Genomic DNA, 15,040 nt, shown 5'->3' on the forward strand with positions numbered 1-15,040 from the left:
AAAATTTACATTTTATGAATGCAATATAGATCTACTTTTAATAAGACTGTTGAAAAAAAGATAAAAAAGCCATGTGACAAAACGATTAAACTAACGACCAAACCGTTTATCCATTTTCAGAGCCATAAACTTCAAGATCACGGTCTGAAGTTCGCATCGGGAAAGTACAGCCCAAGCTCGAGTCCAAAACTGAACAGTATTGATAATGGCGAAACAATTACCAGTATGTACAACACCATGATTTCCCGCCCTAGCTCTGAATCAAGCTTCTCGTCAGCAGACAAAACAATCATCTTTGTTACAAGACGCTTTGACATCATCGTATGTTCTCCCGGCCAGTATCGCATCAGACGCGCTGAAATAGCTGGAAATGCATACACCGAAAAAAATTAATTTCGTCCTTTGGGGAGAAAATATGCATGGCGTGTCCTTTTTGCAGTCAGAACATTTAAGTGTAAGGCTGATCTGGAAAAGCACAGTAAAATCCATTTGAACCACGGGTTCACAGAAGTGCAACATTTGCGATGAAGTTTTTGCGAGTTCCGGTATACTTGCAGAGCATAAGCTGACACACTGTAAAAATACAGCAAGGCAACGTCTGCGTTGGCTTGTAAACTTTTCAATACGGAGTGAGGATCAATTTTACCTCCACCTCACAAGAGCATGGCTTTCAAGGGGCGGTAATGCAGTGCATCGTATGTCGCCAGACGCTTGCTTCCATGTTAGAGTTACAGATGCATGGTAGACACCATTTCCAAAGTAAATCCTCCTTTCATACGTGCTGTGTATGCTTGAATAAGTTTCGAGACAAGTGAAAACTTGGTTTCCAAAATAAACAGCTCCGGACGGACATACTATGTATGCAAACCTTGTTACCATGGAAACTCTTCAGAATTTTCATGCAAACCAGTGCAGCGCCTCGTTTTCATCAAAATCCGGGTTAGAGCTTCACGAGGCATCCCACAAAAAGTCCTACCAATGTATTAAATGTCAGGAATCATTCAGCAGCGAGTATGAAATTCAAAATGCACGTAGCTACACACATGATGACGGGAAGGCAACGTGCACGAGTGTTTCTTGTGCTGTGTCATTTTAGATTCTCCCGCCAAATTACAGTGTCATTTGATCGAACATACCTTCAAAAAATCAGAATACAAATGTAGCGCATGTGGGCGTGACTTTAAATCCGCTATGGATATCCAAGCGCATGCGCTAGAGCACGGCGTCACAGCCAGGCGATTTGCCTGCAACCAATGTACTCAAAGGTTTTTCTTCAGTGCGGAGCTAGAAAACCACAAGTATTTGCATAAAATGAAATCTGATCAAATGGGAAGAGCAAATTCGTCTACAAACAAATCTCTTACTATTCAGCCGTTAAACACAAATACGCTTGATTACCTTTCTACAAGTCCAGCATCTTCTCCAATGGAGCACATCTCTAGTAAAGTAAGTCACCACTCGAAAGCAAATTCCGACGACGGGTTTCATTGTTCCAAATGTGAGGCAAAGTTTTCAGATGTATTTGAACTAGCAAGTCATTTACAAGGAATTCCACAATGATTTGGAGAAGAAAACACACAAATGTCCGACATGTCCCGAATGGTTTGGTACCGTGGTACAGCTGCAGGCCCACTTCTTTGCTAGACATGCGTCAAGAGAGCCGGACAAAAAACCCAAGTACTCTTGCATGGAGTGTGGAAAAGAATGTTCCTCTGAGCATAATCTTTTAACCCATATGAATACACATAGGAAAGGTATAAGAACTTTTATTCATTCTTTTAACACTAATCAAACATTTGATTTTATAATATGTGTTAATATACTGCATGTTTATATTTAAAAAAGCCATACTTTACATATTTTTTATCAGCAGTATCCTATATTTGAAACGTATAATGTTCAGGTAAATCTATCAGGAACATGAAAGATATATTATATTGCGTAACCTGTGTGCATATATTGAGGTAGATTCGTGGTTAAAGTAATGTTAATAAATGCGATGAGTTCGGTATTGTCTCATTTTATCGATGCTTAAAAGACTACGAACATTAATGTTTAACATTTCGTTTAGGAAGCAAGATAACTTGTCCAACATGTACGAGGTCATTTACATCATCCAGTGGGCTGTCAGCACACATGGCCGGACTCTGTGGTCAGAAACAAAGCCACGAGTGTCCAGTTTGCCATAAAACGTTTACAAGTAAGTTATAAACACTGTAGAATTTATTTTAAACGATATTTTAGATAATTTGACGAATTCACTTTATTGAAACGATTGTAATACTGCACGTTTGTAACATCGCTTTTCATTGGATAACCGTGACGTTTATATAGTTTTATAGACACGGCTGCTGTCGATTTATAAAGAAATCTCGCTTTATTCCTCTAAACATGATGCTTGCTGTATTATAAATCCGTTATAAATATTCCTGACAGGTTATATGGCCGTATATAAACGGTCGTTTGCAATATAACCCTCGCCTAGCGACTCTGGTTATATTTACAAACAACCGTTTATATATGGTCATATAACCTGTCAAAAATCTTTGTAACTTATAACATAAACTGTTCATCCCAATTGCTGGTGTATATGCCATCAGGGCCCTTGTAGCTGAGAGGTTGCTTTTAAGGACTTGCAGCAACTGTTTAAACTTGCGTGATCGTAAGTAGCGAGTAATTGGGTAGAGTCTATGCATATTGCTCAGCTCCAGCAGGTGAGATGGTTTGATCCCTGTTGTTGCTTAGTATGTAGCATCCGAGGTTAGCAAAAATCATTTTTCCCGATATGCCATCAGAATATTATATGATAATATTCTCTATGTTCGATTTCAGAATGCTGACCAATACTCGAATACCTTAAAGTGAATTAATTAGTTTATCTTACCAATTATCAGTTATTAAAACCAGCCATATAAAACGATGGACATATGCGTGTTTTTTATTTTACACCCGTCTAATCTGGACAAATGGAAAAAAATCCAATGTGAGAAAATATCTCCAATTTAACATATACCTATATGATATATATGACACAAAATAGTTTAACGACTTAAACGATTAACATATTGTATAACTTAAAAAAAAATTGCTTTGCTCCATGGGATCTGGGCTGGGAAAATAAGAAAGACTGAAATGGGACTTGAAAATTCGCTCGGTTTTGCGGGAATCCGGATTGTAAAGATTACGGATACCGGCTTTTCACTGTCAAATATTTTACTTTTTAAACATGTGTTAATGCTTATCTTTCTTTGTTATTCAGAGAAGAGTAATAAAATGGAGCACATGAAAACTCATAGTGGTGATAAGATATACCCGTGCACATCGTGCGGTAAATTGTTCTCAGGAAGAGCAACTCTGGACGAACACATGAAAATACACCAGGTACTTTACTAGCTTTTGACATCATGAAGTTGACTAAAACTAGTGTTGACGTGTATTTTTATAACTCTTGATATATCCAAGAATCATTTATTGTAATATTAGCACTAACAAGTAAAATATTTGATTAAATTTGGTGAACTGCAATTTAAGACTTTTTACATCATTTGTAACAATCATATTACGGAGATTTCAACTGATTTAGCAACAACCAGAAACAAAAATATGATTTATAGATCGTTTTAACAAATATAGTAAGAAATGCACACGAAATTTGTCTTAGCAAGAAGTGCAAAAATAAATATTTTATGTTCTACAGGAAGTAACAATTGAAGATGATCAGCAGGCGGAGTCAAGGAGTGGAACAAGTGAGGAAACTCCTCCCTCTCTTGGCAATGCCAGTGATGAGGATGACTCCTCCCACAACATCTCAGACGTCGAGAAAGACTGTATGAAACAGGAAGTGACCAGCACGAGCAATATAGCAGAAGATTCAAACGAAGCTAAATGAAACTTTCAAATGGCTGACATTTATTCAGTTGGCTTTGTGTTAAGGACTTTTCCTGCTTTTAACGACTCTTTGGTATTTTAAAGTGGTTTAAGTTTAAGAAGCCAACAAGTTAAAACCAGCTTCGTACGATGACTCATTCAGGGTAACAAACACGTGTTTTACCTTAGAACTCTTACATGTGCAGTACATATTGTACTGACTAAACATAAGGACGTTCCTGTATATAATCTCAAAATTAAAAGAAATATACTTTACCTGTAATGCATTCCTAAAGATCTGACAAATTTTGACTGGCTCCTTTCATATGACGTTTGTGATGTAAAGGAACTTTATTGACAAAGTCTAAAGTGTTTACTTGTGTTGCTGGCGACGAGTGAATCTATCCATGCGACATGGGCTTTACAAGGTACGCCGGTATACTCATGCTGTCTGATCATGGTCTGAACTGTTGGCTATTCATTCAGTGAATATTTGTCCTAAAAAGGAAAAAGGAGATGAATTGTTTTGTCCAGATTAAAAGATGGATAAGTCCATGTAAGGTATTCCCTTTACACATTTGTAACACCAGTTAGCCACTTACAAATGCGATTTCCATTCGTAACAGGTGTTTCAGATGTGGTCCGTTACGAATGTGGTCCAACAATGCTTCCTGGCCATATTCTGCATTGTTTGCTATTAAGTCAGTACATATTTTGACATTTTCCCAAAAAGGTGATGAATGTTTTTTTCCAGAAGTCCATTTAAGACAATAGTTAGCCTTGTAAGTCTTAATTTTCTTCTCAAGGGGAGACTTAATCTTTTCGTTAGAGACATTTATAGTATTAAAAATGGCAATTTGATGCATGTTAAAAATAACTATACAATTAACTAATTTATATTCAGACTTTGTGAACAATGTTGTTTTGAATTCATTTAATTGTTTCTTGTTTCACAAGTCTGTTATTTAAGTCTGTAGATGTTATCCTTTTGTTTTGTTTCTTGTTTAATTAATGTAACACATGGTCAAGAAGTGCTTTGGGTACTAATTTAAGTAAAATATTGACGTATCAAATCACGTGCCATCTTGTCATTGTTGTAAAGTATTGACTGTACATTCCTTCATGTTGAACTGTTTATGTAGTTTATATTGAATAAAATTGTGAAAAAAATATCGAACATATGTTATTATTTCTTTTTCACGACTCAATGCATATTTAGAAGCTATCATTTTCGACAATTTGAGAATACATTTTTTATTTATTTACTTACATAGATACAATTTCTCTCATGTTACTGTAGCTATATTAAAGCAATGCTTATTGGTTATGTTTGGAACTTAGTGTCATATACTTACAGTTAGCTTACGGAACGTCGGTGGTTCTACTCAGGTGTTCGTGCCTGAATTAATGCACGGAAGGGCACCTGAGGTCTTCCTCCACTATTTAAGCTGGAAGGAGTGTGTGTATTTGAGTTTATTCATACTCGCCACCGGTTGCCCATATGGTCGAGACCTCCAGAAGAGTATTAGTCATTTTATTATATACTTTGGAGGATAGTGCAAGATACAGAAAGATGCCCCAATTGCAGAAGCTTCTCCTGGTTCTTAACGTGCCAAGTGTTTAAGCACTCATACACGGGTCCTCGATTTAAAGACTCATCCGGAAGACTGATTAGTAATTTTAGTTGGCCAGTCAAGGAATCGAACCCACAATGTCGAGATTACAAGTCTAGCGCTGTAACCGATTGAGCTATGCGGGCTTGCTACACAGCTGGAACGTCGCCGTATGACCTAATAATATACTGTGTCGATGTGACGTAAAACCCAATAGAACAAACTCACAGCAGAGGCTTACCGTGGCTGCTGCGAAAAAAGCAGCAGCTAACAAAACGGGGTCGGTGGCGGAAGGAAGACTGTAATTAACTACAATTTTGTTATAATCATGGAATCTGGCCGATATGTCGACTCTCTCTGCGATTTGGATTAAAGTTTCACTTTTTTAAGCAAAAAATTACTCTTAACATGTGATTTAATATGAGTCACTCTATACATATGCTACTCAAAATTTGCTACGGATGACCTTTTTGACATTGCATATTTAAGTCTTATTATCATCATATTAAAATCATATTTCCGCTAACGATTCACATTTACGGGGACCTCATAATCGTGGATTTGTCATGAACATCTTGCACGAAAAGCACATGGAAAGGCATACCCATGGAAATTTGGTGTTTATGGCCATGTGCTATCACGTAAACGTGTACAAGCAGAAAGACTTCTCTCGTTTTATTGTAAAACTGTGTTCAAATTAACAAAACTATGGCAAATCGACAGGTAAGACAGTTAATGATTGGACCCCGGTCTTCTTCACTGATGAGTCAAGGTTTTGTGTGGACTTCACGGACAGACGGGCTATGGTTTGGAGAAGTCCAAATGGACGCTAAGCTCCAGCATGCGTTGCAAAACACGACTGTGTTGGCGGGGGTTCAGTCATGGTGTGGGCGGGACTAAGCGCTCAGGGGAAAACGGACCAACACATCTTTGAAAACGGTACACTGACTACAGTAAGGTACGTCGATGAAATCTTAGACGTCCATGTACGCACGTACGCTGTTGCAGTCGGCCCTGATTTCATTCTTATGGATGACAACGCCCGTGCACACAGAGCCAACATCACAAACCGATATCTTGAGGAAGCAAATATAGTCCCCATGGTTTGGCCATCGAGGTCCCCGGATTTAAATCCAATTGAGCATGCTTGGGATATGCTGCAGAAAGCCATTTCTTCATGCCACGTTCAACCAACAACAGTTCGATCAGGAGCTAAGCCATGCAATCATAGAGGAATGGGCCCAGATTCCTCATTACAAGGTCCGCAGGCTCATCAGCAGCATGCGGCGGCGATGCCAGGCCGTAATTAATGCCCGCGGACACCATACTCGGTATTAAACACCCTATGCCAAACATTTCCTGATTTGCAAGATTTTTTTTTATTCCACTATCTTCTCCAAATGTTGATTTTCGTTAAGCACACTTTTCGCAACTGGCACACATCAAGGAACACTTCCATTGTCATTATTTTCATAAAAATCAATTTCTAACTAATTATATTTAATTCCTTTTAATCAATTTTCACATTTATTACTAATACACACAAAAGTAACGCACTGTAGAAAAAGTGATCCTTAGCAAATTTTGAGTAGTATATATAAAAAATGATTCATAATTTATATATTATAAACATAAGAGCGAAAACCGGACAGTCGATGCAAAAAAGTATATCGAGATGAAATGCAAAATGGTTAGGTAGAAAAGTAGCTGATACAAATAGTCTGTTGGTACCTTACGGAGCGGAATCACAGGCATTTGGGATATTTTTCAGGTCAATGCATGTTAAGATAAAGAATAATATCTTAAAAATAATCTCACTTCAATAAACAAGGACAAAATTACTACCCATGCAGTCAGTATATGGTATATGTATTGTAATGGGATGCAGGATAGAAATTTTGTCCTTGAATATTAAAGAATTATTGACTAGAAATGTGACAAATGCCTGTGAACTGAATCATATTCCATTGAAATACAGGAATATGCAATGAAGACAAACACAATTTAAATATCAGTTCATACCCAAATGAATTTGGCGAGCATATAATATGCAGATAAGTTAAAAGGTTAAGTATATGTATGTTATCTGTATTCTATGTAAGATTACATATCACGTATCACATGCTATTATAATATATTTAATAGATATGAAATCTGTTTATGGATCAATTTATACCAAACTTCTAAAATGAATTCTGACCACACTACCCACATAATGCCTGTCAAAGTAATTGTGGTGCTATATATAATGCTTGGGTGTGCGTCTTCTTTTCTTCTCGTGAATTCAAGTGCTAACATAGGAGTCAATGAGTATAGGGATCTTATTAGTCTACTCGTTGATGAGAAAAACGCAAGGCATATGCTTGAAAATAGACTGGATAAACTGGAACAATTCAACCTAGCAGTTACTAAGGAGCTTCAGAAAGACAAGAATAATCGCCAGCAGTTAATTGATGAAAATACAAAGATAATCAAAGATTTAGAAAACGCTTCGAAACATCTGACAATCTTACAGCAAGAGAATGATTTATTAAAAGAAAAATATGTAAACCAAAGTTATGTTGTAGACGAATTGTTGGAGCAATCAAAGATGAATGAAAATTTAACGGACCAATTTCAGAGTTTGTCGAACAGTCAGGAGCACCTTTTGAAGAATTACCATGTCTTACTTGACCAGTATTTAGCTTTCACTAGCCAAGATAAGGCCAATTTTGTTGAAAAACATGACTTTAACCAGGCTATAAGTAGAGTTAATAACAGTTTACTGTATGCGAATGAAAGCATTCACAACATAACTCTGCAGACGTCGCTGAATCGTGAAAAAATATTGAAAACAGGTAAATGCTATCAATTTTTTTTTTGGTAATAAATACTGATTTCAATTCAATGGCCTGTATAATTATAACATTTTTGTGTATAATATCTGTAAAATTATCCATTTCTATATTTCTTCAGAATTATAAATTAGATCTATATACCTTTATTTTTACAACATTTAGATATCCAGCTTGGATTCTCTTTGAAAGTGGTCGACAAAGCAGCCTCCAGCACGAATCGTCTTAAATTTAAGACTTCACTTTTTAACACAGACCACGTGTTCAACTTGTCAACCGGAGAATTCATCTGCACTCGAGCTGGTGTCTATTTCTTTACAACGACAATTGTACGTGAGCCTGGAATAAAGGAAGCTTTCTGTGAAATACGTATAACACGAAGGAATTCTAATAATATAATTGCAACACAGATAACTGTTGGTCAAGCGAGCAGTACTTCTGGTTATGCGTCTGGTACGAATTCACTCGTATATCATCTCAATGTTGGCGATAAGGCCTCTCTGTCTTATTGTCATGGTATAGATCATATGCATTTGTCCTCGAGTTTCAGTGGGTTCCTTATTGTTTCAGACTAAAGCTCAAATACTTATTTACATCCGATTGAAGTAAATTCTGATAGGCATACTGAATAAAGATAAGATAATTTGATACCATTCAGAACTTTCACATTTAATTCCACATGTTACGAGGGTTTATCCAGATGTTTGTGGACTTTTCTTCTAATTGTGTTAACAATGGGCCGATTAAAAAAATATGTATCGTTACAAACCACCACCTTCCTCAGTATGATTTCATGAAATCTCTAGAAAACAAAATCGTTTAGTGCCGTTAAAACGTGTTTATATTACCTGAGTAACGCGTCAACGCCCCCGCCCATACGTTATAAGATACAATACATGTATTATAACTGGTAGAAAACAAATCAAAGGGCTGCAAGCTCTGTAGTATTTTCTGATCTTTGCAATCTAAATCGTATTGTATATCTGTATGTATTTTCCTGTATAACTTTATTTTTATATACTATAATTCACCTTGCAGGGCACCGAGATGCAGCGACTGTGTTTGGATTTTTTACTTTCACAGTTTGAGTTTGATACATACGGAATTTTGAATGACTAGTTGCATCAAAATTCATTTATGTTCATTGTTTTGACAGCCACACTCTATCCTATATCCTGCATATCGTGGCTACTTCCTTAATAAAAATAAAAAGTTGCCTCGACTGGGATTTGAACCCCAGACCTGTCACACCCTAAACGTGCGCGTTACCCCTGCACCACGGAGATATTTAACGACAACAGCCTGAATAAAATCCAAAAATTCTAATTTTAGAATATCCATGCAGGGTTTGTAATCCCACAGATATATAAATCTTATGTTTAGCTCCATGGTAATCCTTATTAATTTCGAAGTATTTTGTTCACGATATACCTGTTGTTTAACATTGGTGCAAATAATTTAGGAAAATCTTCTCACCAAAACAGTCCGACATGTCTATATTCCACTACTCGACAGTGTAATACGCTTTGAGGTATTCGGTAATCGACATCGCTAAAAATAGCATTTTCATATTCATCCGCGTAATTGGTGAATTGACAATTCTATAACCCAACGCTACATTTAAACTTTGGATGCGTGGTAATTTGTTTGATACTTGTAACAAAATAAAAATAGTTCTTTCTTTAACATCGCTAGTTTTAAGCTGTTTTGAGAACTACTTGTTGTTAGGTTTGTCGTGAAGTTTCTGTGTCAGAGATTGAATGTCAGCATTGAATTTTCTGAAAAATCATTGCAGATGATTATATGGAGAACAGGACATTTGATACTGTATCAAACAAAATAAATTGGTTCAAAGTTTCAACCAACTGTTACCTTGGTGAATTTTTATGCATCGAAAGAAATAACACTTCAAGCCCGATTTTTTCGAGGACAGAATTCGAGCTATTGCTACAGTCATGGTCCGTTCCAGTTGCAGTCATCGGTCACAATTTCTATATTATCTTTTTATTGGTTGCCCTTATACATGTATGAGGACATCTAAAAATAGAGAAATAGAGAAAATAAGAATCCCTAAAGAAAGTCCAATACCGCACATTTGAAAATCTTGCAAGTTCGATACTGTCAAATGCAAACTACCGTCCACGCCCCCCCCCCAGCACCGGCTTAAGCAGAATTCAACATTTAATCATGAAATGGTAAAATTTTGAATTTAGAAACATCCGTGGTGGTAATCATGGAACCTTCAATGTGACACTTCCGTACCATTCCATGAAAAGCGTCGTATTGCCCCCGAGTAATAGACAGCGCGTGTCCTAAACGAAAAAACAATGGGCGGAACTAAACAAAATAGAACTTTGAGAGGGGATCAGAGGTTATCAAGCCTGTATATCACAGATAAGACGTCAAAAGACAAAGTTAAAAAAGCAGGCAACATATCCTAATGGTATTTCAACTTTTTTCAAGTATGAATATTGGAACCACCCAACTAGAAAATGCCAAATAGATATAATAATACTAAAATGTACCACAAATACAGCAATTTAAGGACCGAAAATATAACATCTCTGATTGAATGTACGGGGCGATTTTTTACAGCCTCCACACGACACGAACAACGCTCATGTGGTGAAAAAAAGAGCAAAAAAGAATTCATAAAGAAAGTCCAAAAACGGCAAAAATGAAAATGTTGCAGGCTCGGTTTGATTGAGCTTGTTCATAGACGTTACTGTCAAGTGCAAACTATCGTCCATGCCCCATAGCACCGCAGCATTCAACATTAAATTTTAAACATGAAACGGTAAAACTTTGAATTAAGAAACAGATGTGTTCATAAGGCGGTAATCACGGAATCTTCAATGTGACACTTCCGTGCCATTCCATCAAAAGCGGCGTATTGTCCCCAAGTAATTTAAATATCAATACTTTGAAAGTAATAAAACTTTTTGAGCTATACGTTCGTTTAAAATTTAAAACATGTCCACATGTGCTAAAAGTCTGCACTAAGAGTGACGAATACTGTTAACCATGATTCTTTGTAAAAAGATACCTGCAATAAAAAGATTTCAATTTAATCAACGACACGCTAATTTTTCTTAACCTTTCCATCCAGGGTCACTAGTTAAACCCAGAAGCTAATCAACTTATGTTCAACTTATTTCATAAATACAGTACAAGATATTAAGTTATTTTGCAGGAATCAGGATCACACATAATCCAGATATTTTTATATTATTATTATATTTCCACCATTTATCACATGGAACGTCGTGTTTAAGTGAGAATTAGTGTAAAATGCATCTATATATGTATGTCCATGGCAAAGCAGTCACCCCTACTAAAAATGGCTCATTCACATTTTGAGGATCTATTTAAATGAGTGCTCTCAATACTTCCACTGTAGAGCCCTTGGCCAAAACAAAGCTGGAAAGGTAAACACAGTTTCTAAATTCATTATATATCCGATTTTTTAAAGAATATGATTGTTTTCAAAAATCATAGAATGCTCTGCCACGTACAATATTTTCTAACTATTTGAGATGACCGAAGTTTCGATACAAAATATCCTTTAATAAATTTGCTAGAACTAAATTTGTACCAAACATTAACTTGTGTGATTTCTTTTCCATGGAAATACACATATTTAGTGATTTCTCTACCGTGAAGTTAATGTCAGTCCACTTTATATATCAGGCATGTTCCATAATCCCAACCTCCTCTTTGGCTGAAAACAAAAAAGTTCACAGACCTCGGTCAAAAATAAAATACTAGCATTTATTCAAATAAGACCCAACCAGAAGAAACAAGGACGTCAGATGCCTGCGTGACATAAGCCTGTTTTTTTCCCTGTATGGCGATGTGCTCTTCTTTCTGTGTAATAAACTCTTCGAATTAGTTTTGTGCCTACCGTTAAGATTCCGTTGCGGATAAGCGAAACCAAAAGCAAAACGGCTTGGAGAGTTCCTCGTGTCATTGCTTTTTTGGACCGGTGAGTCGTTCTTTCTGTTAATTGTCATTATCAAAAAAGAAAAAAAAAGGAACATACTTTTTAAGAACCAACCGTGTTTAACTTATCACACTTTGTCATATAATAAGTACAATGTGGTAGATTCTCATATTTTCAACATTCACCAAGAACAAACTTAAGACAAATGACAACAATGTTTATAAAATTTAACTTAGCTACATGTAGCTCTATACAATTTCATTCTTATAAACGTAATTATAGCCCTAGATTTCTTGCGCATACAATTAAATATGTTTTGCCAAAATTTATCTGACTTTTGGATCTATATAAACCATACAGTATCGTCTTTGAAAATTCATTATACTAGCAATTTTTTTTAACTTGCAAATGTTTTAATACATTGAATTGCAATCATCTCTTGTGTTTCGGCCATATGAAATGTTATTAAGAAACCTACGAAATCTAAGTACTTAAAAAATGGAACAAAAAATATGTTAGATTCAGCACATAAAATATAAAATGACGTATTCCAGCTTAAAAGCATTTTTATTTTGTTTCAAAACACCATGCACCTTTCTGAAAACAGTTTTTTGTTTGTTTTTACTTAGGTTTTCTTATAATAATAATAATAATAATAATAATAATAATAATAATAATAATAATAATAATAATAATAATAATAATAATAATAATAAATTAATAATAATAATAATAATAATAATAATAATAATAATAACAATAATAATAATGATAAACTCTTTATTTAACGAAGGTAGCTTATTAATTAAGACAATACATATCAAAACATTAGAGACAACACATAATGCAAAATCTAATTTTCAACAAGGCCTTCAAAAAAAACATAACAATGGACATATTATAAGTAATTATAAAGATTACAAACATTCAGTAAATCTTAATCAACAAAGAAGACAGACATAATATTATATTATAGTATAAAGTATATCTATTTAGGTCTTTTTTCTGTAATGATCATGTTTAGGTAATAATAAATGTTTGAATGTGATTTAAACAATTTAAGATATGAAGAATTTCTTATTTTTAAAGGAATAGTGTTTCATAAATCCATATTTTTTTTCATATTAACAGATTTACAATTTTATTATATTGTGAATTTACAAAGCTATCAAAATATTGATATAAATCATCATCCAGGCCTATACTACATCTATCAAAAGCCTTTCGTTTTATACTCACTTTCCGCGATTTAAGTAGAAACAAGGGAAGTCACTCTATTATACGTTTCAAAATGGAGGACGAAATTCCAGTGTCAGATTAAACAATTTTGTGTTTTATTTTGTCCCAGACTGTAAATAATTTAGCTTTCAACATGTGACTAAGGTTAATAAGTGTCCCAAAATGGATTCCGTCCAACAGTTAATGACATCGTGCGAGCAGGGCGATGTTGATACTGCACAGGCGGTGTTGGACGAGGGTCTTGGAGTCGATACTCCTGACGAAGATGAAAATACTGCTTTAATGGTCGCTGCAGGAAATGGACATGACCAGGTAGGAAAAATACTGTCATGTAGGGAGTGTAATAAATTCCAATAGAGATTTAATGATGGCTATCTTTAAGCACAAATGCACAGACACTGGGATTTGTGTTTGTGTGTGTGTGTGGGGGGGGGGGCAGAGGGTCTCTCAAGTTTTAAAGACATTCACCCCTCAAGACAAGTCACTCCCCCCCCCGTCCCCCCCCCCCCCCCGAAAAAAAAATCAGTAAGACACTTCACCCTGATACAATAGTCAAAATATATTGACGTGCCAAAGCTTGATTCTGAGATATTTTCGTTCTGGGGCAGAATCTCGCTTTAACGTCAAAACCAAAAGGAGACCTTTCTGTGGTGAAACGTGGATTTCGATGTAAATGTGAAAATGCAGACAATTTAAACTAAGAATTTATTCAACAATACAATTTTAAGGAATTAACAGCACAAAAAGTGCCAGACTATCAACTTAGAATAAAGTAAACCACGTTAGTTTCATTTCACTGTCTCATTTGTGTAACAACGCCGCCATATTGTGAGGTTGCTACAGTAAAGTAACATGTACGCTAAAAATCGATATTGTTCGGTACCTTGCGTGAATGTTGTCATTTTTTATTTGCGTGGCTAAAAAAATATGTAAAACTATTAAAAAGTGGAAATTTTTCTTAAATGATGTTATTATTAATTATATTTATTGCCACAATAAAATAAATCGCCAGGAAATTATCTTTAAATATTTTTGTAATTCATGATAGAAATCTTTAAAATGATGCGGAGTAACTTTTAATTTAGTCCTCTTTTTTATAAATATGTTTATTAAAGGTTAAGGATAAACTGTATTTCATTAAAATGTATATTGTCACCAATCTATTTTAGTATAGTTATGTTAGTCACAACTTGCTGTGTATTAAAAACAGCAACTCCTTGCCTATAGGAAAGTTTTGTTTTTCAAACATGCATTACGCTATGAAAGAATTCAAATGGTAAATTCTTGCGTTAATTTTTCATTCCTCAACTGTTTTCAGAAAAATAAAACTCGTTACTCCGAGCACCCATTTTTCGTTTGTCTGTATCTGAAAGAACCTGTGTACATGTACCATTTATTTATCCGTGTAATAAAAGACTGTTATCATAGCATGCCGTAATGGCCTGGATATTTCGTGTTGTTTAAGCGATGTTCCAGAAAAGTTTTGTCCCGGTATAGAAAATATATTCAACCTAATATTTATTTTCAAAATGTGTCAACTACAT

At 35.3% G+C, this 15,040-nt stretch overlaps 3 protein-coding genes across 3 annotated transcripts in view; all 3 read left to right on the plus strand.

Moving 5' to 3' along the window:
• Positions 1-1,035: 1,035 nt before the first annotated feature.
• Positions 1,036-5,015, plus strand: LOC132731887 (gastrula zinc finger protein XlCGF8.2DB-like). Its single transcript, XM_060718185.1, has 4 exons — positions 1,036-1,754; positions 2,072-2,200; positions 3,260-3,381; positions 3,698-5,015. Exons 1-4 carry the CDS (start codon positions 1,688-1,690, stop codon positions 3,887-3,889), a joined length of 510 nt encoding a protein of 169 aa, XP_060574168.1. The 5' UTR covers positions 1,036-1,687; the 3' UTR covers positions 3,890-5,015.
• A 2,638-nt stretch (positions 5,016-7,653) lies between these two features.
• On the plus strand, positions 7,654-8,905 carry LOC132731888 (uncharacterized). Its single transcript, XM_060718186.1, has 2 exons — positions 7,654-8,317; positions 8,480-8,905. Exons 1-2 carry the CDS (start codon positions 7,669-7,671, stop codon positions 8,887-8,889), a joined length of 1,059 nt encoding a protein of 352 aa, XP_060574169.1. The 5' UTR covers positions 7,654-7,668; the 3' UTR covers positions 8,890-8,905.
• A 4,615-nt stretch (positions 8,906-13,520) lies between these two features.
• LOC132731889 (ankyrin repeat and SAM domain-containing protein 6-like) overlaps positions 13,521-15,040 on the plus strand; it is a 35,616-nt gene continuing 34,096 nt past the window's right edge. The window contains exon 1 of the mRNA XM_060718187.1: positions 13,521-13,808. Coding sequence (XP_060574170.1) covers positions 13,659-13,808 — 150 coding nt within the window. The 5' untranslated portion in view covers positions 13,521-13,658. The remainder of the gene's footprint in view (positions 13,809-15,040) is intronic.

This window comes from Ruditapes philippinarum, unplaced genomic scaffold, assembly GCF_026571515.1.
Source record: "Ruditapes philippinarum isolate M1 unplaced genomic scaffold, ASM2657151v2 ctg5640_1_1_1_1, whole genome shotgun sequence".
NCBI classification, from domain to species: Eukaryota; Metazoa; Mollusca; class Bivalvia; order Venerida; family Veneridae; genus Ruditapes; species Ruditapes philippinarum.

Coding starts and splice junctions, on each gene's coding strand:
- LOC132731887 (XM_060718185.1), top strand. CDS start 1,688: ATGGAGTGTGGAAAAGAATGTTCCTCTGAGCATAATCTTTTAACCCAT. Junction 1,755..2,071: donor TATGAATACACATAGGAAAG/GTATAAGAACTT, acceptor CATTTCGTTTAG/GAAGCAAGATAACTTGTCCA. Junction 3,382..3,697: donor AACACATGAAAATACACCAG/GTACTTTACTAG, acceptor TATGTTCTACAG/GAAGTAACAATTGAAGATGA.
- LOC132731888 (XM_060718186.1), top strand. CDS start 7,669: ATGAATTCTGACCACACTACCCACATAATGCCTGTCAAAGTAATTGTG. Junction 8,318..8,479: donor TGAAAAAATATTGAAAACAG/GTAAATGCTATC, acceptor TACAACATTTAG/ATATCCAGCTTGGATTCTCT.